The sequence below is a fragment of the Salminus brasiliensis genome, chromosome 16 (genome assembly GCF_030463535.1).
Source record: "Salminus brasiliensis chromosome 16, fSalBra1.hap2, whole genome shotgun sequence".
NCBI classification, from domain to species: Eukaryota; Metazoa; Chordata; class Actinopteri; order Characiformes; family Bryconidae; genus Salminus; species Salminus brasiliensis.
The window spans coordinates 31,302,422-31,325,858 of NC_132893.1; the positions used below are offsets into that span (position 1 = coordinate 31,302,422).

A 23,437-nucleotide genomic window follows, 5' to 3' on the forward strand; every position below is an offset into this window, starting at 1 on the left:
GTGGTGAAGCTCCATCCAGTACTTTTGGAATGAGGTGGGTGAGTTGGGGATGAGGTGGGGTGGTGATCATCCAACATTCAGACCTCCACAAGACTTTCACATCACTTTCAGTGCAAAACTGACTGGTGGGTTAATCCAGTAGAAAGCTGCCTTCTCTGGACAGTAGAGACAGTTACTCCAACAAAAGCAGGATAAACTTATGGAAAGTATTTAACTCTTAACATCAACAAACCTGCAGAAATGATTGTATAATAAGTTCCACCTTCTCAGAACTGAACAACTTTTTATACTTTTATTATTATTATTAATAATAATAATAATAATAATAATACGCTTGTGGTTTTAGAGAAGAATTAGGGACTGCAACAACAAAACAGCGTTAAATGGTTTTTCAATGCCCTTAATTTAGGAAGAAATGTTGAATGGGCAGGTGTCCCAATACTTTTTTCCATATAGGGTATGTTTGGTTTGGAAGACATTCTTTCAGGAAGACTTCATTTATGTGAGTAAAAAAGGTAAGACTAGAATAATGAGAAAATGACTCCTTCAGAAATAACCTTTAATGACAGGAAATGATGCCGTAAATGCTCTCCTTCAACGCGGTCGTTTAGCAGCGGTTTTGCTTGTGGGCAGTTTATATATTTGTCCTGTAATTTCACACGTCGCTCCCATTCCACAGGGTGTTTCTGCTGCTGGGGCTGGAATAAATTTAGAGTGGTGCCACTTTTAGTTGCCATTGACTTTCCATTAAGTTTCCAGTTTATATTGACCTGCTCGATGTTAAACCACGCCGTCTGTGTCTCTACTGATGAGGTTTCGTTTTTAAGAAAAAAAACAAGAAAAAAACCACTGGTGCAGCTGATTGGGGCAAAGCAAAGTAGATTAATGATTTATTACTTCTTACATATCGCCACTATTGAACACTGATCTTGTATCTCCAAAACTGCGAACATGTAAAAAAAATGTTTTGGAGCGTTTCTATTGATCCATTCCTCATGAAAAGTTCATCACAAATGAAGCACAAAAATAGAGATGCACTGTATGTCTACACTTCTAATGGATGCATTCAGCTATTTCAGGTTGCACTCAGCTTATCTGGCTTATGCTGTAGAGCAAATTAAGCATAGTACCTTTTGAGATTAGTACTGCCAATAGAATAGGACCCCCTGGAACAGATAAACATGAAACCATTGGCCATGCTTAATGCCAGGTGTGGGCAAGAGGGGTCTTGAGGAGGCCATGCCTCGAACCTACTTAATATTGGGCAGGTGTTGGGTAGGTGGTGCTAATCTTATGGCTTATGCTGTAGAGCAAATTAAGCATAGTACCTTTTGAGATTAGTACTGCCAATAGAATAGGACCCCCTGGAACAGATGAACATTAAACCATTGGCCATGCTTAATGCCAGGCGTGGGCAAGAGGGGTATAAAGCCCCCCAGCATTGAGCTGTGGAGCATGGGAAGAACTGTGCTCTCTGAAATGATGGTGGTGCTCCATCTAATACTTTTGGATAGGATAAGTTGGAGAATTGGGGATGAGAGGGGTACTGAGCAATGCTTCAAAATCCAGTAGTCCTTCTTCTCTGGACAGGTAGAGACAGTTACTCCAACAAAAGCAGAATCATTGCTTTTTAAAAATCAATGAATGAGCAGATGTCCCAATACTTTTGTCCATGTAGTGTACCAGGTTTTAAGGTGTTAGTGGTGACCTTTTCAGTTCACAAACCTGCTGACTCCCTCTCTCTTATCCTAAAAAATATGATCTTGTAATAATGGAGTTCCTCCTTTTTAGAACTGCACAAGTTTTATACTTTAAAATTAATACTTTTAATAATAGCCCTTAATATTGATGTTTTATGCATCGATTAAAATGCTCATTTTAATGAAAATCACCCAGACGTACAAGCTTCTGCTGAGCCTTAAGACCGCACCATGAGGGCGCGAGAGTGAGGACAGTACAATAACAGCATTCTCTCTTTCTAATGCCTGATGTCACATCTCACTTGTCACTGCTCTTATAACGTGTGTGTGTGTGTGTGTGTGTGTGTGTGTGTAATTAAGATGCTTCTTGGCTGTTGAACACACTCACACATATCAGCAGTGAAGCTTTATGGCCGTGAACTGACTCCTATTAGAAACGCCTCATAAACTTTACTCTGTCTCTTACGTACAGCAGCTCTCTCACTTGTCAATGCCAGGACGTGTCTGTGTGTCTGTCTGTGTGTCTGTGTGTCTGTGTGTCTGTGTGTCTGTCTGTGTGTCTGTGTGTCTGTGTGTCTGTCTGTCTGTCTGTCTGTGTGTCTGTGTGTCTGTGTGTCTGTGTGTCTGTGTGTCTGTGTGTGTGTGTACACGCAAAGATAGGCAGGCAGGCCCATACCTTCACTATACATCTCCCATCAACATAAGCTCTTCTTTAAAATAATTAAGCAATTACCCTTCGTTAGGCAATCTCAAATTCCTCAAAAGTTTGTGGACACCCCTCCTGCTACTACCAGATTCTTAGCTGCCCTTATTGCTAACACACACAGCTTGTCTAGACAGTACTGCCAATAGAATAGGACTCTCTAGATCAGATAAACATGGACCTATTGGCTCCATTTTGCCTAATCTCCAGGTGTGGGCTAGTGGAGGGGTATAAAGCCCCCCCCCCAGCATTGTGGAGCAGTGGAATAACTGTTCTCTGGAAGGATTGATTGGTGCTCGGTACTTTTGGATGGTATGAGCTGGCCTGCTGACCTCACTAACGCTCCGAATGACCTTGTGGGGGGGGGTTTCTGGTCTGCGGTGGTCAGTACCTACCAGAAGTGCTCCAAGGAAGGACAACTGGTGAACTTGTGACAAGGTCATGGGAACTCAAAAAAAAAAAACTTGCAGAATTTGAAGGATATGTTAGATACCACAGGACGCCTTCAGAGGTCTTGAGGAGGCCTTGCCTCGAACCTACTTAATATTGGGCAGGTGTTGGGTAGGTGGTGCTAATCTTATGGTTTATGCTGTAGAGCAAATTAAACATAGTATCTACAGCAGGTTTCCCTGATTGTTGCGGACTGGATGAGATGAAGCATTTTTCCAAGCAGCTTACGCGTCCCGTGATTTGGACGAGTTGTAAAATTATGAAAATATAATCCTTGCTGCAGATTTTGGCTGAATTCCAGAAAGCTGTAATGACTGGAAAAGGGGGACAATGTAATCACTAATCCCTTCATTTATTTGTTTATTTTTTTATTTCTAAACAAGGAAATATGGTGACAATTATTTTGTAGATATCGTCTAGTCCTAATCTACCCCCCCCCCCCCCCCCCCCCAACCCATATTGCTTTGTCTCCACCTTGTTTTCCTCTCCTGCTCTTCCTTTTCCATTCTCCTTGTTCGCTCCCAGTGGAATAGCCGGGCTCAGTGCTCCCTGTTGCTGTGTTGTCTGATATTAGCCAGCCTGAGTGGAGACTGGGTGTTACTGAACTGTAAAAATGCTATTCACCATAACTCTTACACTCAATTTAAGCTGGCGAAAGGTGAAGCCAGATTGAGAAGGACGTACGCCGCGCTCTATAAGCCCCGGTTTCACAGTCCTGTTGTTGAGAAGATGGATGAAGATGGGTGAATCCTGTTGTTGTTGTTATGTCTGTATTCTGTTAAAGGTCACGTCCTCTCCGGGGCAGTGAGGGGAATCGCGCTGATCTGATATTGTGCAGATCTGCTGTAGAATATAGATACAGTCTGGAGAAAGGTGAAGATGGGTTTGTGGAATGGATGTGGCACTGAACAAAACTGGGCAGGGGAGAGATACACAGCTGTGAAGAGGCGGGAAGTGAATGGGCAGGAATAGTTGGGGGGGGGGTGGTATTGTGCTCCTGCCCTTTACTTTACTCTCTCTATAGCTCAGCACGATCTGTGCTAAGGTGTGAAGCAGCTCACAGTGAAGATGTTGAGCAATAGGATGACCTGACTGTGCAAATGATGGTATTTAATCTGGGTTCTCTTCTGTGTTCTGGAGAGGTGGCAAACCTGGAGATATAAATTATCTGGCTGAAAATGGCCAAATAAATTAAAATAATTTTTTTTTAATATAATAGAAAAGAAAAGAAAAACAAGACAAAATATATGAAAACTTGCAAAATTTCACCGTGTCCGGTATTCTAGCTATTTATTTATTTGTTTATATATATTATTTGTCCCCCCCCCCCCCCACATTTTGTTCGGTTGTGGTCAAAAAATGTCCCTGCTCTCCACCAATCATAGCTGTCTCTGCCAGTTTGCACCTAGACGACAGGCAAGACGCCGGATCAGCTTCGTCCCAGCAGCTAGAACTTTTTCGAGGTCAGAGGGCTCGGTTTGTCCTCATGTGTGAAGCTCCAAATGTAGGTCAAACGCAACCTAGTTAACAAGCTGCGTGTGAAGTTTACTCTCCTAAATGACCCATCGTAACGTTGTTTAATCCTCAGTAAAAGTTAGCGAAACTAGCATGTGGAATCCACATGGCTACCAGATCAGGTTCAAATCAAGAGACTGATTTTCTAAGTACTGTTAAATAGCAGGTGGACTTGTGCAGTCCATATATGCATGTATCGATCATTGCGCAATGGCTTTGAAAGGGCTGAGCCAATCAGCTTTCATAACCAGCACTATCCATGCTCTACAATCATACAGGGTGAGGAGCAGTAGCTGGGGAGGCTGAAGTGTATGCGGGTGCATGCTGGAGAAGGGGTCGGATGGGACTGTTCTGCAGGGCATAAGGGCGAGAGAGGGGATAGAGAGGGGCTGATTGAGGGACAGAGACTCGGACAGCAGCTGAATGTCTGATGAAGGCGGGGAGAAAGTGGAGAGGGTGGATGAATAGATGGTTAGAAAGGTTGTGGAGCTCTCGTCACCAAGCTGGAATTGATTTCTACCTGTAAGGATGGAACATACACGCAAAGAAATTGTTGGATTTGTACATAAAAAAATTAAATTTAAAAAGTGTGCGCATGCACACACACGCGCGCACGCACGTTTTCTGATTGGCAGCTGTGGCAGGCAGGTTAATGTAGATTCCTAGTATCTGATATTCTGTAATAGGGGGCTCAGTCTCACTCATCACTCTTCTGGCCTTCACCAGACAAACTCCAACCACTGTAGATGTGTGAGGGCAAGTGATCAGAGGAACAGGCCCTACAGCAGACAGTGGAAGTGGTATTGCTGAGACTCTGGTTCTCTGGGAAAAGCTTCAGAAGTATTTTCAGCTCTTTTAAAGACAGAACGTCCAAATACTTTTTTAAGAGATGCCAACCAATGTTGGTTCCATAAAGAACCAGGTGTGTGGGGCCCAGATGGTCCAGCAGACCAAGGCGCTGTCACTGTGATCAGAAGATTGGAGGAGGCTGGTTCGTATCCCAAACACGCTGCTAGCCATCGGCAGCCGTGGACGAGGCTGAGGCCTTGCTCTTTCTAGGGTGGGTAGATGGCCCACATCACTCTAGTGCGGCTCAGAGCCAGATATACGGCACCTCCCTCCAGGTGCGTTGGTTGCCTGGTGACGTCGCATCTGCGGCAGGTCGAAAAAGAGGTGTGGCAGGCTCTCGGGGGTGTTACGTGTGATGGGTGTGAGTGTAAAGAAATGCCTGTATTGGTTAAGAATCTTCACTTCAAGTGTAGGTTCTTCAGACCTTTACCCATATCCCCAATATTCTAAAGAATGCATGTTGGGATTTTCCAATAACAGTAAAATATACAGTCCTATCAGAACATTAGGACCACCCTCGGTCTGGAATGAACTCATTCGCCCATTCTGGGACAATCGAATCCAAAAGAAAATTATTTGGCATTGCTTTCAAAGCCTTTCATCCCTTGCTCTCTTTCAGAGGTCCATCCGCTCATTTGGAAATGATGACCGTCACGTGATGGCCAAACACTCCACCATCTACCCGTCCTCCGAGGACCTGGAGGCCGTACAGAGTCTCGTCTCCACCGTCGAGTGCGCCCTCAAACACGTCTCTGATTGGCTGGACCAGTCCCAGGGCAGCCAGTCCAACCAACCCAGCGCCCCAGAGGAGGAGGCAGAGGCCGAGACTGAGGCGGAGGCTAGCGCTGACGAATCAGCAGAAGGAAGTACCAAGTGAGTACCAGAGATGCAGGATGGGCATTTTATTTCTTTTTATATGATAGAGTCCAGAGCCAGTACCAGTCAAAAGTTTGGACACACCTGGTTGAATGTGTGCTAATCGTCAACTCATAAAATCCCTCTCTTTCGTGCTCGCTCTCACGCTCGCCCTCTCTCTCTGTCTCTTTCTCAGTGAGGGCAGCAGCAACAGCAGTAGCGGTAGCGGTGCAGATGGAGGCCGGGTGCTGTGTGGAGTGGTGCGGATCGGCCTGGTTGCTAAAGGGCTTCTCATAAAAGACGATATGGATCTGGAGCTGGTGCTCATGTGCAGAGAGAGACCCACACAGACACTGCTGAGCACTGTCTGCGACAACCTGCCCCAGCAGATGGAGGTGCAGAGAACACACACACATACACACACACAGATAAAGGTACATTGTTTCAAGTCCACAATAAATACAATTTGCACTTTGAGCGTCCCCTCATGGACAGCTAGCTGTACACGTGCATTTGTTGACGAGCTAAAAGATCCAGGAGCAGCATCTGAAGGCAGAGAAGCATGTGGGCTGAGGCGGTAGAGGAACACTCCAGGGTTTTACACTAGTATGACTCTGGTTACTCAGCGTCACGCAGCAGTGAAGAGCAACGCGAGCACCACTGGGTCAAAAGAGAGGAGATGATGCGTGTTGTAGGATTGGGATCGTGATAGTACTGTGTCTGATATATTGTCCAATCCAAATATGTTTGCAGTATAATGAATATGTTAAGGGTGTAAAGTGTGTGTGTGTGTGTGTGTGTGTGGGGGGGGGGGGGGGTGTTTAGGCCTTGCAGGTGCTGCTGAGGGGGCAACAGCACAGGGACTAACAACCTCGGTCTATTTATATTCATCATGTGTAATTAATCTCAGCCTGCCAGCCAGGATCTTCCTTAATTAGACACCCAGTCAGTGCAGCTAGGACAGCGGAAGGGCGCACCTAGTTGATGCCTGCTTATGCACGCACACACACACACACACACACACACACACACACACACACACACATACACACACACACAAACATATATATATCTCTCAGGCATGCATAGTACACCCCTGACACACACACACACACACACACACACACACACACACACACACACACACTCTCCAGACAGAGATCCCATTAAATGTAAGGCCGCTGCCAGCAGGTCAGGGTATAATGTAATAGATCAGCTTTTAATGGAACAGCAGCCTCCTTCTCTCCCCTACCTCTAGACTCCATTGTTTTCTTTCTCTCTGCTCACTCCTCCCTCTCTTCTTTCTTTCAGTCTGCTACTACCTCTTCATCTCTCACACTCCTCCTCTTCTTCTCATTCATCTCCTCCTCCTCTTTCTTTTCATTCTGCTCCTTTTTGTCCTCCTTTTTCTCTCTATGCTCTTCTCCTTCTCCCCTTTTCATCCTCTCCTTTCTCCTCCTCCTTCTCCTGCTTCTTCCTCTTCTCCCTCTCTCCATGTCTGCTGCTCCTCTTTCTTCTTTTTCTTCCTTCATTTTCCTTCTTTCTTCTCCTAATTCGACGACTCCTCCTCCTACTTCTCTTGCTCTGCTTCCTTTTTCACCCTCACACTCTTATTCTAGTCTCTCTCTCTCTCTCTCTCTCTGTGTCTGTATAAGTATGTATCCTTGTAGCTCTTATGGCAGAAGCATGTGTATGCTTGTCATTGCAGCCTTCCACACCTCCCAGCACACACTGAGAACACAGACGGGGGGGCGGGGTAATTGAATTCTCTGGTTTACATTAAAAGAGCAGTCCAGATTGGAGAAGGGGGGGGGGTTGCGTGTGGCTGGAAGTAATAGAATGGATTATAGTCCCATCTAACAGTGATCCTGCACATCAAACCAGATTATATTAACTCAAACCTACACACACACACACACACACACTCCACTCGTCATTAACCGGGACTGCTGGCTAACTCTGCTTCTTCTGCTACTGCCACAGTGCTCCCGCACTCCAGTAACCGAGCCCCTCAGCCCCTCTCTCTGCAGGGTTTGTCTGGATATCAGGGGTGTAAGAAGGCATCTCTGCACTGCGTCCTTCATGTCTTGAAGGGCGTGTTTAAAGAAGGGGTATAAAAATACACTGCTGCATTGTGACGTACTGAGCTGAATGTGACGGTTCGGCTGCACTGATTTTAGACTGTTAGACACTGCTGACGAACTTCTAGAACTTAAGGAACTCGTAATTAATTAATTTGAGTGAATTCCTCTTATTCAGATAATAATGAACCTGTGGACAATAAGGAACACGTTCTGTAGTTATTATAGACTGCATGTTCTGCTGCTTCTTCTGCTCATTCTGATCTTCAGTTTAAGCTCCTTCTGCTTCTTCTTCTGCTTCTTCTGCCTCTGCTGCTGCTGCTGCTTTTTCTTCATCCGCTTTCTATCTATCTGCTTCTGCTTCTTCTCCATCTGCTGCTTCTGTATCTGCCGTTTCTCCGTCTGCCTCTGCTTCTTCTTCTTCTGCCTTTGCTTCTTTTCCATCTGCTTCTTCTCCATCTGCTTCTTCTGCCTCTGCTGCTGCTTCTGCCTCTGCTGCTGCTTCTCCATCTGCCTCTGCCGTTTATCCATCTGCCTCTGCTTCTTCTTCTTCTGCCTTTGTTTCTTCCCCATCTGCTTCTTCTTCTTCTGCCTCTGCTTCTTCTCCATCTTGTTCTTCTCCATCTGCTTCTTTATGTTTTTATTCTTTCTGCTTTTTCTGCATCTGCATCTTGTTTGGCTTCATCTCCTTCTGCTTCTTCTGCTGTTTTCCTCATGTTTCTCCTCCGTCTTCATCTTCTGCTGCTGAATCAACAGCTGATGTCCTTACAGATATTCTACTCCTATTTAAACTCTCCACAAGCTTCATTTGTAACATCTACACTTGCACACTTCAACCATGTGGAACACCTGCCCATGCCCATAAAATGTGGCTCTAGCGCCACCCCGGCCTTACCCACTCCATTCACACTACGCCCATTCGTATGGGTCCTTGTGCAAACCCGCACACTTTTAGCCTTCATCATCCTGGTCTTTACTTGCTTTGATACTTTGATATCTTTTTCATGTGTCCATCTGCCCTGCCAGGTTCAGTCAGTAACTCGGTTAACCTAGGTGATGAGTCAAACTACAAAGGGGTCGATTCTCTGTAACTGCCCAAGACCACCTCTCCCAGCTTCCATCCCCTAAAACCACTCACCTGCTTTTACCAGCAACCTGTTGAGCTGTTTGTCCGATATGACCTCAGCACTGCAAATTTCATCCCGTCCCCTCCTATTACTTCCCAGGTCATGCAGGACCCACGGCTGCAGACCTCCAACACCCACCGCAGCGAGACTTTTTCCCTTTAGGTAATTTTATAAGGTCCCTAACTCCGACGTGGCCACAGTAGCAGCCCGGTGATCTGACACAGCGTCTGAGCTGCAGCTTCAGCTTTATCAAATAAAGGGTCGTAATAAGCGCAGCTCAGCTCCGTAGAGGCTGCGAGTGCCGTGTGCAACAGAAACAGCAAACTTCACCGTGGTCTCCTGCCTTCTGACCCCCTGAAATACACCCGGCGGCACTCCTCACTGTGTGTGTACCTCTGTGCTGGTCAGAAGATTACACACCTGCTCTTTCCTGATTCAGTGTGTTGGGATTTCTGTGTGATTGTGTGTTTTTTGACCTCTGACCCCGGCAGAAGCTGACTGAGGAGAAGTACGAGGTGCAGTGCTGTATCCCTGAGGCGGCCATCCTGATCCGCAGCACAGCAGAACCCAAGCTCACACTGAAGGTCACACTCACCTCTCCACAGATCAGAGAGGACGGCGAGACAGGAGAACAAGGTACGAACATGTGTGTCTCTGTCTGTGTGTGTGTGTGTCTCTGTCTGTGTGTGTGTGTGTCTCTGTCTGTCTGTGTCTCTGTCTGTGTGTGTCTGTCTGTCTGTGTGTGTGTCTCTGTCTGTGTGTGTGTCTCTGTCTGTCTGTGTGTGTGTCTCTGTCTGTCTGTGTGTGTGTCTCTGTCTGTCTGTGTGTGTGTCTCTGTCTGTCTGTGTGTGTGTCTCTGTCTGTGTGTGTGTCTGCAAATTTCATAGCTTTTGACCAGACAAGGAAACAAGCGTGAGAGCGCACACACACTAGTTTGAGTGGGCTGCTTTTTGACAGACCCAGAAGGACCCTCCGTGGAATGAAGGAGGAGAGGAGGACAGAAAGAGTGAGATAAGAGACAGACCCTCATTTAAACTCACACATCCCTCTCTACTCTTTCTGCATCTCTCTCTCTCTCGCTCGCTCGCTCTCTCGTCTTTCTTGTCTTTCTCTCTCTCTCTCTTGTCTTTCTTTCTCTCTCTATCGCTCTCTCTCTCTATCTCTCTCTCTGTCTTTCTTTTCTCTTTTGCTCGCTCTCTTGCGCTCTCTCTCTCTCTTCCCTTTCTCCATCATTTTTTCATCATTCTTTTCTTTTGTTTTTCTTTGTTCTCTCTCGTTAATTCTCTTTCATTCTTGATTCTTTATCTTGTCATATTGTTCTCTCTCTCTCTCTCTCTCTCTCTCTCTCTCTCTCTCTCCCCTTTCTCCCCCTCTGATCTGGTCAGTTGTGATGATGGAGATAGGAAGTGGAACAGGGGGTGTATCCAGGTTTAGAAATCGATACCCTCTCTGCTCGATCCCATCCGTCTTCACGGCACATCCTCTGCTGGACGCTGTGCCCCAAGTGAGGGATGAGAGATGACAGGATAGAGGGAGGGAGAGAGGGCTGACAGTGCGACAGGAAGGGGAGAGGGATGGGCCGTAGATCTCAGCACCTCTCGTATTTCTTCAGAAGGGTCAAGGGCCCTGTCCTTTTGAGGAACGGCTCAATATGTGACCGTCCAGATGAAACTCATCAGAGGACACACACACGTACACGCACCTGGGGGATGTATACTTGTCAGGATGTGGAATCGTGCTTATGGCCCATATATGTCTATGTAAATACATCATTCATGGGATGCATATTGAAATATAATACATTTACATTGACTTCAGTTTCAGTTTTGGAGATATGAGGTCTTTGCAGGACACTGACTATGTGTAATTTTCTAGTAAAAGGATTAGTGTAGGTTCACTCTGCTCCTGGAATTTCGATACGAAACACGGGACGCACACAGGACGAGACATAGATGGAGAGACCCCACTGACCACACACTGCTGTCCCCACTCTAATCTGTCCCAGACCCCAGCTGTAGATTTTGTATCCCCCACCTTGTGTCCACCAGTCTGCCGATCGATATCCCCCTGTTGTAAATCTGCCCGCAAAGAGGAAGTCAAAGTGTAATTGATTTTCCTGGGCATATTTGTGCTGGTCTGAAAAGCACACTGTAGGAGGGATAAAAAAAAAACAAAAAACGGTGAGCCCAAGTGTAAAGCCACATTTAGCGTGGACCATCGAGCAGAAGAGGGATTTGTTTATGATGGAGGATTAATTGGTTTCTGGATCTTCTGTCTTTAACAGAAACTCTGTGATGAGGTTGTGATGAAGGCTAGTTTCGTTTCACGCTGCATCACCGCAAACGCAGAGCGTTTAAGGGTGAATCTTCAATTAGGTGAAATTTGATGTCCCCAGGTTATAAATTCATGTTAAAATAAACAGCTTTGGTGTTAAATATATTATTATTTACTGCACCGCCTAAAACGTTCTGCTCCAAAAACATTTCCGTTCATTTTTTTTATGTTTTAAACATCAATACTTTGCTACTTTGCCCCCCCCTGACTTTTTAAAACTGCTATGCTCCAATACAAGTGATCAGGTCATTAACCCTCTGAGGTCTCTCTGGGTTAAATTGTTCTCACATATCTTCTTAAATTCCCCCTTAAAAGCACCGCATATAAGAAAATACACCCCCATGTCTCAGACCAAACTGTTCAGAATAATCTCCACTCTCTGTAATGAGACTCTCAGAGGTAATCTGACCCTAAACCTGAAAAACTGAAGTCTTGGTTTCACAAAAGTAGTGGAATGCCTGAATGAAATGGATCATAAACAGCGAGAGGCAAAATACTTTCTGAGCGCCCATTGGTCAGTTTCACACTAAGCATAGATGGACACACGAATCCACCAGTTAAACAGGGCCTCTTAAGCTTCTTAATACTAGATGGTAATGAGATGCAGTGGAAGGAGCGGGCTCTACAGATCCAGGAAATATTTAAGCCATATATTAGATCAGGTATTAATGGAAACATCAAGAAACATTGCAAATTTGATGCAACTGCAAGATCACCGACCCCAGAGGGCTAAAAACAAAAATAAATAAATAAAATCTGCAACAATCATGTTTTTTTTTTTTTTGGAGTAATTTAAGACACAGAATGTATTATTTACTATTAGATATTATGTATATTTTTTGGACAGTATAGTACCATCCCAAACATTACCGTCATCACCACAACAGCCTGTGATTCCTGTAAGGAATTATTATTTTTTTTAAGGTAGCGCTTGTTTACGTCAAAACCATGGGAAACAGATTATTAGGAGCTCGCCAGCCGTGATAGAAGAGATCTCTGAGTTTTGATGTTTGGAAAAGTGAGTAATTTATTATGTATTCCTCCTGATCATGGAGTCGACTGCGTCATCACCACTTACATCGTTACAAAATTCTAAAAAAACGTATCACATTATTTATAAGTATTTGAAGTGTATCTTCTACAGGCTGTTGAGTAACGGCAATCTATAGGAGATTCATTAACTTTTTCCCAAAAAAGTTGATAGTTGGTTGGTTGTGACAGTAATAACACCTAGTTAGGGTAATGACATGTTTTTGGTTTAGAATTTCCAATTAAATGCAAATTAAATGCAAATTAAACCCCCTAAAATGAATAATTGCTGGTTTTAATGTCAGTAGGGAGCTCTAGAGAATACAGAAATACAATAAAACGAGAAACAGTAAGTGCACCCTTAGGATTGGCCTGGATTTCTGCACTCTACACCTTGGCAAATAAATCTCAATTTTATTTTTTTTTATAAGCCATCGTTAAGTCTTTACTTTAAAGCACATAAACACTGTCTTCACACAATTAAAACAAAGTTATCTCTAGATAAATGAGCCCCCAGTTGAAGAATCACTCTTATCGCCACCAGATCAGCTGTTCTTTTAATGTCTGTGATGAAAAATGAACGTCTTACATTTCTTTCATTCAGCCTGTGAGGTCGAACAGAGGGGTGAAGGGCGAGAGAGCTTCAAGAAGAGCACGAGAGAGGGAGAGAGATAGGGGCTTTATATCAAATTGACTGAGGCTCCACTTAAGGAGGTCTCAGCTGTGCCGGTCTGATTAAAACCCATCCAGGAAAAGCAAAATAAAGACTAACGTTCTTATTAGCAGCACATGATCCTCCACATAAACCTCTATGATTAATCTCCTCCACTCCTTTCCTCCCTCTCCACCGTTTCCTCCCAGCTTTGCCTCTTTCATTTCTTATTTCTCTACTGTGTTCATTGCGCCTGCACTGTATCCAAGTGCAGCATCAGCTTCATGAGGTTCTGCCCAGAGACGGCTCCTAAAGAGGAGAACACTGTGAGAACGGGCCGAATAAATAACTGCAGATCCTCAGCTTGATTGACAGTGTGTGTGTGTATGTGTGGGTGTGTGTGTGTGTATTCATGTTCACACTGCGTCTTCTTTCTCTTTCATGGATGTTCTAACAGTGCCTACTGCATGTGAACATTGACTCCAGTGATGATCCAAGCACAAGTCTGGAACCGATTCGCTTAAGCTCTTAGCATGTGCAGATATCTTCATATTGAAGCCCGCCCTGTGATTTGTCCCCCTCTCCACTGGTGGCCACTGGTTTTTACTGGGCTTGGGAGAGAAACTTACTCTGCTCATGCTAAGAGCTTTTGGCAAATCCCACCCAGCCACACCCCTACCTCAGTTCCCAGCCAGCCAATGAGATGACCTGGGAATCTCATCTCGTTTGGATGCACTGGACTTCGGCCAGCCGTTTGTGACCCCTCCCACGCTGTGAAACCAAACGTTTGGGTTCTAGACACGTTTCTGTGCCATGTCTTGAACATTGTTGCGGTGTTCAGGGAAAGCAGATTGACTGCAGAGTGAAATAAATGGAGGTGTAACAGTTAGCCTAACATTTACATCCAGGATTTGCTGCTATTAGGTAGAATCCATTCTTCCCTCCATCTGTGCAGTATTGCCAGTGCCACTGGCAGCAACACAACCTCAAAGCATGACTGGTCCGCCCCCATGCTTCACAGTTGGCGAGGTGTTCTTCTCATGAACTGCTCTTTCTTTTAGTTTCTCCAAACGTATCTTTGCTGGTTGTGGCAAAAGGTTTTATTTGGTTGCATCTGTCCACAGCACTCAGTTTCCAAACCTGACCTTCTCCTGTCACACAGTGCTGCCAGTGCTGGGAGGGTGAAGGCTAGCATGTGCTTCCTCAGGGTCAGTGAAAGCCAGCCAGTGACCACTTCATTGGACAGATGAACACGCTTGGAAAGTGGTAGAGTGCGAGGGCGATCCTATCTGCCCAGAGAGAATGAGGATAATAATGCTCTCTGGGACACCTAGCCAAGGATAGCTCGAGCATCACTGAGGAGCCAACCGGCAATTTCCAGATAATATATAATATATTAATAATAATTTTGCTAATGCTTACAGATATCACTCTTAAATTAAGAAAAATTGTAGTAAGAATTATAATAATGATTTTTTGTAATTAAGAAGTAAGGAGCAAACAAGGAGCCATTCTCCTAGGAGAAGGTTTTTAACCATGCAGGTGAGCAGTCATAGCAACCCCACATGTGATGCCAGGAGTGGTTAGCTTCTACACCTGGAGGGGACCAGCACACCAGAGTCAGCTAGAAGCGAACCCCAGACCACCGATATCACCAAAACCACCACATATCAGTTCTCTGGACCGCTCCCGAGCTCGAAACCAGCTTTCACACTTGACCAAACCTACCGTACCAGTGTGTCGTTTATGTGCTGGTGCAGTTAATCTGTCCCCAGTGTGATCAGGAGTAGAACAGCAGCTCATCCAAGCACTGAGACCCGTTTAAGCAGCGCTACAGAAAAGTGTTGAACCTGAACGTTTGGCTTCACAGCGCACTGCTGAACCTTAACAGATCTCCCCTTGTCCATCGATTGTGAGCATGTGTGTGTATGTGTGTGTGACTGTGTGTGTATGCGTGTGTGATTTGATTTCCTGTCCCGTTCTTCTCGCCGATAGAGAGCGCTGAGGCGAGCGAGCCGACGGACCTGCTGGATAGACAGAGGTGCCTGGTGGCGCTGGCCTCTCTGCGACATGCTAAATGGTTCCAGGTTGGCGCTCTGTTTCTCTCATTGTTATTGTAGCCTTATGAGCAGAAAAGCTACACGCCACATTCCCAATGACTCTGACTCTGACCCAGCATAGCCGCAGTATTCGTTACATCGTAAGGCTACAAAAGCAATTGTTCAATTTTTTTTTTGCGTCTCTTATTGTTTTTCCTGCTTGTTTGTCAATAAAATTTGTCAAGTGCTTTCCTGGACTGCCACCCCTTCCCCCCTTTCACCTCTCTACCCAACGTGGGTCCCTCGTATCATCATCAACATTAACATGCTGGACCCTGGTCACTTAAAGATATCCATGGTCACAACCTCAGTCACGCTCACACTAACAGAGTGCAGAGTAAGCTGTAGAAGTTGTGTGATTATGTCGTGGAGGTCGTCGCCACCTCTGCCTCATCCTAACATGCCCTGTGTTCCCTCAGGCGAGAGTTAATGGTTTGAAATCCGGCGTGATCGTTTTACGGATTCTAAGGGACATGTGCAATAGAGTACCTGCCTGGGAGCCGCTTAAAGGATGGGTAAGTGTGTGATGGACGTTTTCATTAGGTGTAAGGGTACGGGACGATAAAAAAAAATCAATTAGAAAGATAAAACTAATACTGTACTAAACGCTGCACCACTTTCACACTGTTCTAGATAGATATGTTCACACTGTTCTGTGTTCAATTCAAATTAAAAGTAACAGTACCTAAATTAATCTAGAACGTTCTCTTCTGTTCACACTGAATGTTCTCCACTGCTGTTCTAGAGTCTTATCCCGTGTTCACACTGTTCTCTGAATTCAAATTCAGATTTAAAATGACCAAAAATAATAACTGGTTTAGTGCATTGTGTTTAATTCCCACATCCACATTGCTGTAGTTTAGCCCCCTGTTCACACTGATCTACAACGTTAGCCCTCGGTCCTCTCCATTCATTCACATTAAAATGATCTAAAATGATCTAGAATGTCCTGTTCTGTTCACCGTTCTCTGAATTCAGATTACACTTTAAAATGAATCTAGAATGTTCTTCACTATTCACACTCCCTCATTCACAATTTTCTCTAAATTCAGTTATAAAATACCTAAATCATTTAGGTTGTTCTCCTACAGTCACACTGAATCCTCCCCACCACTTTCATGGTGTTCCAGAATCTATTTTTAAATTACCTGGTAATAATCAATAATAATATCTGGTTTGGGTAATTACGGTTTATTCCCCCTTTTCAATGTGCCGGTTTAGTCTACCCTTCACACTTACCTAAATTTAGTCCCCTGTTTACACTTTTCCGGTTTAGTCCCCCTTCATGCTGTCCTAAATTTAGTCCCCTGTTCACACTGTCCTAAATTTAGTCCCCTGTTTACACTGTTCCGGTTTAGCCCCTCCTTCACACTGTTCTGGTTTAGTAACCCCTTCACACTGTCCTAAATTTAGTCCCCTGTTCACACTGTTCCGGTTTAGTCTCCCCTTCACACTGTTCCGGTTTAGTAACCCCTTCACACTGTCCTAAATTTAGTCCCCCGTTTACACTGTCCTAAATTTAGTCCCCTGTTCACACTTACGGTTTAGTCCCCCTTCACACTGTCCTAAATTTAGTCCCCTGTTCACACGGTCTTAAATTTAGTCCCTTGTTTACACTGTTCCGGTTTAGTCTCCCCTTCACACTGTTCCGGTTTAGTAACCCCTTCACAGTGTCCTAAATTTAGTCCTCTGTTCACACTTATGGTTTAGTCCTCTGTTCACACTGTTCCGGTTTATTCCCCTCTCACACTGTCCTAAATTTAGTCCTCTGTTCACACTGTTCCGGTTTAGTCCGCCTTCACACAGTCCTAAATTTAGTCCTCTGTTCACACTTATGGTTTAGTCCTCTGTTCACACTGTTCCGGTTTAGTCCCTTGTTTACATTGTCCTAAATTTAGTCTCCAGTTCTAAATTTAATCCTCCTTCACACTGTTGTAAGTTCAGTCCCCCCTTCAATGTCCGGTTCCGTATGATGTTGGTTTGGAGGGTCAGTGCGCTGTGGCCTTAACTCAGATTTTTCCTTGTTGGTAGCCTCTGGAGCTGCTGTGTGAGAAGGCCATAGCTACGTGTAACCGGCCACTAGGAGCAGGAGAGGCTTTGCGCAGAGTCATGGAGTGCCTGGCTTCTGGGATATTACTGCCAGGTAAGCACAGTAGCAAGTGAACAATCTTCAGACTGAGAGAACGATGAGCTGCAGGACAGAAGAAAGAGAGGGGAAAGACGGGGTTAAATATCTGAGATTTCGAAAGATCTACTGGCTGGGTGGTCATCTTCATTTTTGCTGCAGCTCTGCGTGTGATGGTAGGTGAGCGCTGCATTCGATATTTGCCTTTTATGGTCTTGAAATGGCCAAAACTTGTTCTCTTCACACTTACTTAACCTCAACAAACTGCTCGGTCAAACCAGCTGCTACCTCTAGTACTTACTGCAGTAAAAACACAGTTTAGCGAGGACTTCTCCTGAACCTCCCTGTGGAGTAGAGAAGCAGAATGAATAGGGAGGGAAAGAAGATCTGAGTAAAGAATAATGGCATCACTTTCAGCTTTGAATTTCATTTGTGAGGATTTGATTCATCTAGGAAATGTAACCCTATTTCCCTATAGCAGGCATAACCAAGCTATTCCCAATCCCCATTTGCTTTTATGTGGTCATAATTAATTAATAGTCAAAGATTCAGGCATTAATGTTTAATTAGCTTACATGGGAAATGCTTGTGTCTTTTGCTGGTCTTGTTTTGAGGACAGGAGAGAGTTGTGTATTGTGGTTGAAAGGATGGGCAAAGCAGATCATATCAAGTGATGCTCTTAATATAAAATGTAGAGTAAATATGTCTTTAAAAATCTAGAGCAAAATTCGGTAATATATGTATAATATATATATATATCTTTTTCCCTCAGTTATTTTCCTAAATGTAATGTGACACCTGGATAAAAGCCTGGCTAATGCGTATTCATTAACATGGCATATAACACTTAATACTGTAATAATTCCCCAATAATAACACCCAGTAATATAAATGTACACTTTACTTGGTCGAAAATATTATAATAATACTAATTTACATTTATGATATTTAACTGACTTTAAGCAACTTAACAAGGTTAATCGTATTACAGAGGCGGACCCATGTAGTGCTCACAGTCTTGCCTAAGGATTCTTATTGGTGTAAGCCAGCATAGTCACCCAGACCGGGAATCCAACCCCTTAATACTTGATCATGTAAGGGAAATTGATTAGGTTTTTAGGTTCATTTGCAAGAATTTATTAAATTATTGGGAATTTAAAATTTTTCAGGTTGTTAATACTTTTTTGACCGGGTTAAGTGCAGAATTGTCATTTCTGGGATTATTACATTATTAAGAAATTATTACCACATAAAGCTGTATATGTAATCATTTAAATGGATTTCTTACTAGTATGGGTGCAAATCTGACCTTACATTGAATTAATTGTGATTCTTTAAAAATGGCAAAATTATTTATTTCCAGATTTTAAATCATTTTTAATGCACAGACATAATTGTGCATAATAATAATAATAATAATAATAATAATAATGATCTAACTGAATGACTGTTTACATAGTAACAATAAAACCAATTCCCACAACTGTTTACTTTAGATAGGTACAGAAATTGGTGATTGTTATTATAATCAATCCCCGCATTTAAAATTAATACACTTGATTACCCTCCTTCAGATTCATGCAGTTGTGCATTATTACACCTCTCTTTATTGTGTCCTCAGGTGGACCAGGGCTGCACGACCCGTGTGAAAAGGAGCCAACCGACACGCTGGCAGCCATGACTGACGAGGAGGCGGAGGCGGTTACCTACAGCGCACAGGTGACTTCACACACCACACTGCCCTCATTCTCGATCGTCCTGCTCACCTACTACCACTGCATTCACACAGCGACGTGAGCTTGAGTCGCTCATCAGACACATCCCTCCCTGACCAGTAATTATACACCATTCAGACTGTTTAGAACAGGGGGCTAATCCAGCCACTGTGTAGAGACACACGACACTGACGAGTGTAACGTGAGTGTGTGTGTGTGTGCTGTAAGCTTAGCAGTGTAATAGCCACCCTCTGAGGCAGGAGAGAGCTGTCTTCTTAGAACAGCTTATCTTATCTCTGCAGTCTTCAGATTACGGCTGTCACACACACACACTCTCACATCAGCCTTATCTTTGCTGCTGAGCTATGCTTCGAGTGTGTACAACACTGCTGTCAGCACTGAGCCTTGTCTTTCCCATGCACTCCCCTTCACACACACACACACACACACACACACACACACACACACACACACACACACACACACACACTCTCTAAGAGCAGCACCTTGATGGCTGGCTTTCTAATGAGTGTGGGAAAATGGTTCCACTGCATCCGGCACTTCTAGTGCCGGTCTTTGTTGATGTGAGTGTTACAGAAGATCTCAGAGAAGATCTCCAGAGCAGTACTTTTTAAATGAAGGTGAAACTGAGACTTGAGTGTCTGTTGCATCACATCATTAGGCTCTGACTCGATTTCTCTGTCTGTCTCTGTCTCTTTGACTCGGTCTGACTCTCTTGGACTGTGTCTCTCTCTCTCTCTCTCTCTCTCTCTCTCTCTCTCTGACTGCCTCTGTCAAATTGTATCTCTGATTTTCTGTCTCCATCTGACTCTGTTTCTGCTCTGTCTGTGTCACTCTTTATGTCTCTGGATTTCTCTCTGTTTCTGACTCTGTGACTGTCTCTCTGATTCTCTGTGTCCATCTTTGTGTGTCTCACTCTGACTCTGCCTCACTACGCCTCTCTCAGTTTCTGGATTTCTCTCTGTTTCTGACTCTGTGACTGTCTGCCTCTTTGTGTATGTCTCTCTCTCTCTCTGCCTCTCTCACTGTCACTCTGATTCTGTGTCCATCTTTGTGTCTCTCTCTGCCTCACTCTGACTCTGTCTCGTTCTTACTGTCTCTCTTATTCTGTGTTCGTCTTTGTGTGCCTCGCTATGCCTCTGTCTCTAACAGTTTCTAACTCTGTGTGTCTCTCTGAATCCGTGACTCAGTTTCTGACCCTCTCTCTCTCATTAACAGAGAGAGAGAGTGTCTCAGACACTGTCACCCTGGCAAAAGCCAAGACCTACATATGTATCAGACTGGCCGGTCTCTCTACGGTCTAATACACAAAGTACAACCTCCAGAAACAGCAGAAATCTGGGCTTTAATGAATCCCAGGAATTCAGAGAGGAAATGCAGAGTCAGCGTTCCCCCTCTGCACCCTACTGACACTACAGAATGCTAATAGCTTGTTTTGGTCTTCAGAAAATGAACACACCATAAACGTAAGCGTAAAATCCAGACTCATTAGTGCAGATACGTGGTCGTAAATAGTTCAGAATATTTCCACTGAATGTTGTTGTTATTATTAATGACTGAGCTGGTGTCCTCGGTTTATCCATGTGGCTGTGCAGTTGTTCTGCTTGGCTCCGGTTCTGCACCGTAGGTCCGTTTGGCAAGAGCAGTCGCAGTTAGAGATTAACAAACGCAGATCAATTTCAGGACGGTTATTTACAATGTGGTGATACGCCGGTGGTTGTTTAGTAATCGCGCCGTTGTAAACGCTGTAATTTGCTGAGTGCAGAAGGGTCTCTGTGTAATTTTTGTGTTACAAATAGCCAGGCTGCATTTTGCCGAAGTCTCAAATGGGATGCATTACCGCTGTGCAGGTAATTACAGTAATTGATCGTAGAAATACAAACTGCAGAGATGGTGCATTCTGCAGAAACAGCCTCTCACCTGTGTGTGTGTGTATGTGTTGGAGCTGAGCTGTACAGCTGCTGAATTGAAGCACTAGAAGTGGATAATGAAAGACGGATGACCTGCACTGTTGAATACAGTGGAATATAACAGCCTGTAATTGAGCCTTTAGCTTCGTTAGGTCAAGCCTTAGCGAACACTTGATTGTAATGAGTCGTGTTCGGACTGATGAGAGGACAGAATTACTGATTCTGAACGCTGCTCGTGTTAATGAGGAGACTTGCTTTAGTAATACTGAGGTTTTGACTCACATTCTTCTGTTAGTTCAAGCATTAACGAACACACGCATCTAATGTATCTAGCAGAATAGGTGCGGTCACTATGACCAGAGGATACTGCTAGCCATCGGCCGTCAGGGCCCTGAGAGTGCGTGATTGCCTTGCGCTCTCTCTCTTTCTCTCTCTAGGGTGGGTAGGTGGCACATTCTCCCCCCATCGCTCCAGTGCAATGCTGGCCGGCGCTGGCGTCTCCTGGCCGATGCATCAGAGCCGGGTACACTGCGCTTTCCTCTGAACACGTTGGTTGCCTGGTGACGTTTCATCAGCAGCAGTTTCAGAATCTTCAGCTTCAGAATCATGCTGATGCTCCACTGAGTCATATTAGTGTAAAATCCTGTAGTATTATTCTACCGCCTCAGCCCACATGCTTCTTTACCTTCAGAGACTGCTTCTGGATCTCTCAGCTTGTCCAGAAATGCATGTGTACAGCTGTCCATGAGAGGGTGCTCAAAGCATGATTTGTATTTGCTGCAGTGGAGTAAAAGTGAACTGCACTCCAGGGGGGAGCCCAAAAGCAAAACATACCAGTTCTCACATAAGGCAGCTTTAGGCAAAGGCTAACCAAAGACGATGAAAGAATGATAATTTGCATAAAATCAGCATTTTTAATTTATTTTATTTCAATTTATTGTGATGTTCAATGTCCGTTATTAACCGCACACAGTAAAACACATCAGGTTGGACAGAGAGGTCAATTCCTCATTTCCGTACTGATGTCTCCATTATCAGTACTGTACAGGTCACGTAATCCACAGACAGCGTATTGTACACCACTTCTGCTTAACAGATAAATGTGCAGGTTTATGCAGTGATGCAAAGACCTGGACAGCTTAAACAGACTCTGGTGCTTATTTTATTATTTTTTTTTGGATCAGAAAGAAAAATAAGGCTGTTAATGGGCCCCTGTAGTGCTGGTCTGGGGGTGCTGCATTTCTCATTTCTGAAAGGATCTGTACCCCCTACTTCCCCTGCTAATGTGACTCATTGGCTCTGGCCTGTCGGACTGGGTTTGATTTTTCCATAACTGAGACACACCACACAGCACCTCCGGCCAAACACACTGCTGTTGCTAAGCAGTCCAAGATACCTCAGGGCCATGGTTCAGCACTTAGTGTTTCATCAAGGTGAAAAATAATGTGTGTGTATGTGTGTGTGTTTAAATGGAAGCAAGTGAGGGTTTGTAGGGATCAGCATTGTTCAGTGACCTTTCAAAACTTGTTCATGAAGTAGATTATATGACCTTACAATATGTATATGATACAATATAATATAAAAAAACACATACAGTAAAGAGTATCATTTACACACACAAACCATATGTCCAAATGTTTGTGGACACTCCCTCCAATAAATGCATTCAGCAACTTTAAGTTGCACCTATAGCTTGACACAGATTGTCTAGTCCCTGTAGAGACCTATTGCCTAATATCAGGCGTGGGCTACAAGGGGTATAAAGCCCTCCAGCATTGAGCAGTGTAGCAGTGGAAGAACTGTGTTCTCGGGAATGATGGTGTTGCTCCATCCAATATTTGTTTTTGTTTTTTTCCAGCATTATCTGCGACTGATGGCCTTTGGGCAGATCTACAAGGTTTTAGAGATGGATCCCCTCCCCTCCAGCAAACCCTCACAGAAATACCCCTGGTCAGACAAAGAAGGTGCGTGTATGTTGGTGTGGAGTTGAAGTCAGTGTGATTTGGTGTTGTAATGAAGCAGGTGAGTTAATGCCACATGTGTTAAACAGGTACAGGGCTAAAAAGGCCCTATGAAGACGGCCTGATGGACGACAAAGACCTCATCAAGAAGATGAAACGCAACTTGAGAAAAGGTCAGCCTCTCTCTCTCTCTCTCACACACACACACACACAACAGGCTCACATTGGTGTGGGATTCCTTCCAGGCCGCAGTTATGGGCAGACAACAGCTGGGAAGACTTCCAAAGTGTTCTGGAAGCTCTGTAACAGTG

At 44.4% G+C, this 23,437-nt stretch overlaps 1 protein-coding gene across 3 annotated transcripts in view; it reads left to right on the top strand.

Annotated features, from left to right (window-relative positions):
* The window catches only part of strbp (spermatid perinuclear RNA binding protein), a 116,163-nt gene that overhangs the window by 74,283 nt on the left and 18,443 nt on the right, over positions 1 to 23,437 (top strand). For all 3 annotated transcript variants that reach the window (XM_072658125.1, XM_072658124.1, XM_072658126.1), the window contains exons 4-12: positions 5,837 to 6,090; positions 6,269 to 6,467; positions 9,772 to 9,916; positions 15,291 to 15,382; positions 15,814 to 15,909; positions 17,426 to 17,537; positions 19,141 to 19,238; positions 23,024 to 23,129; positions 23,216 to 23,299. In XM_072658125.1, coding sequence (XP_072514226.1) covers positions 5,837 to 6,090; positions 6,269 to 6,467; positions 9,772 to 9,916; positions 15,291 to 15,382; positions 15,814 to 15,909; positions 17,426 to 17,537; positions 19,141 to 19,238; positions 23,024 to 23,129; positions 23,216 to 23,299 — 1,186 coding nt within the window. The remainder of the gene's footprint in view (positions 1 to 5,836; positions 6,091 to 6,268; positions 6,468 to 9,771; positions 9,917 to 15,290; positions 15,383 to 15,813; positions 15,910 to 17,425; positions 17,538 to 19,140; positions 19,239 to 23,023; positions 23,130 to 23,215; positions 23,300 to 23,437) is intronic.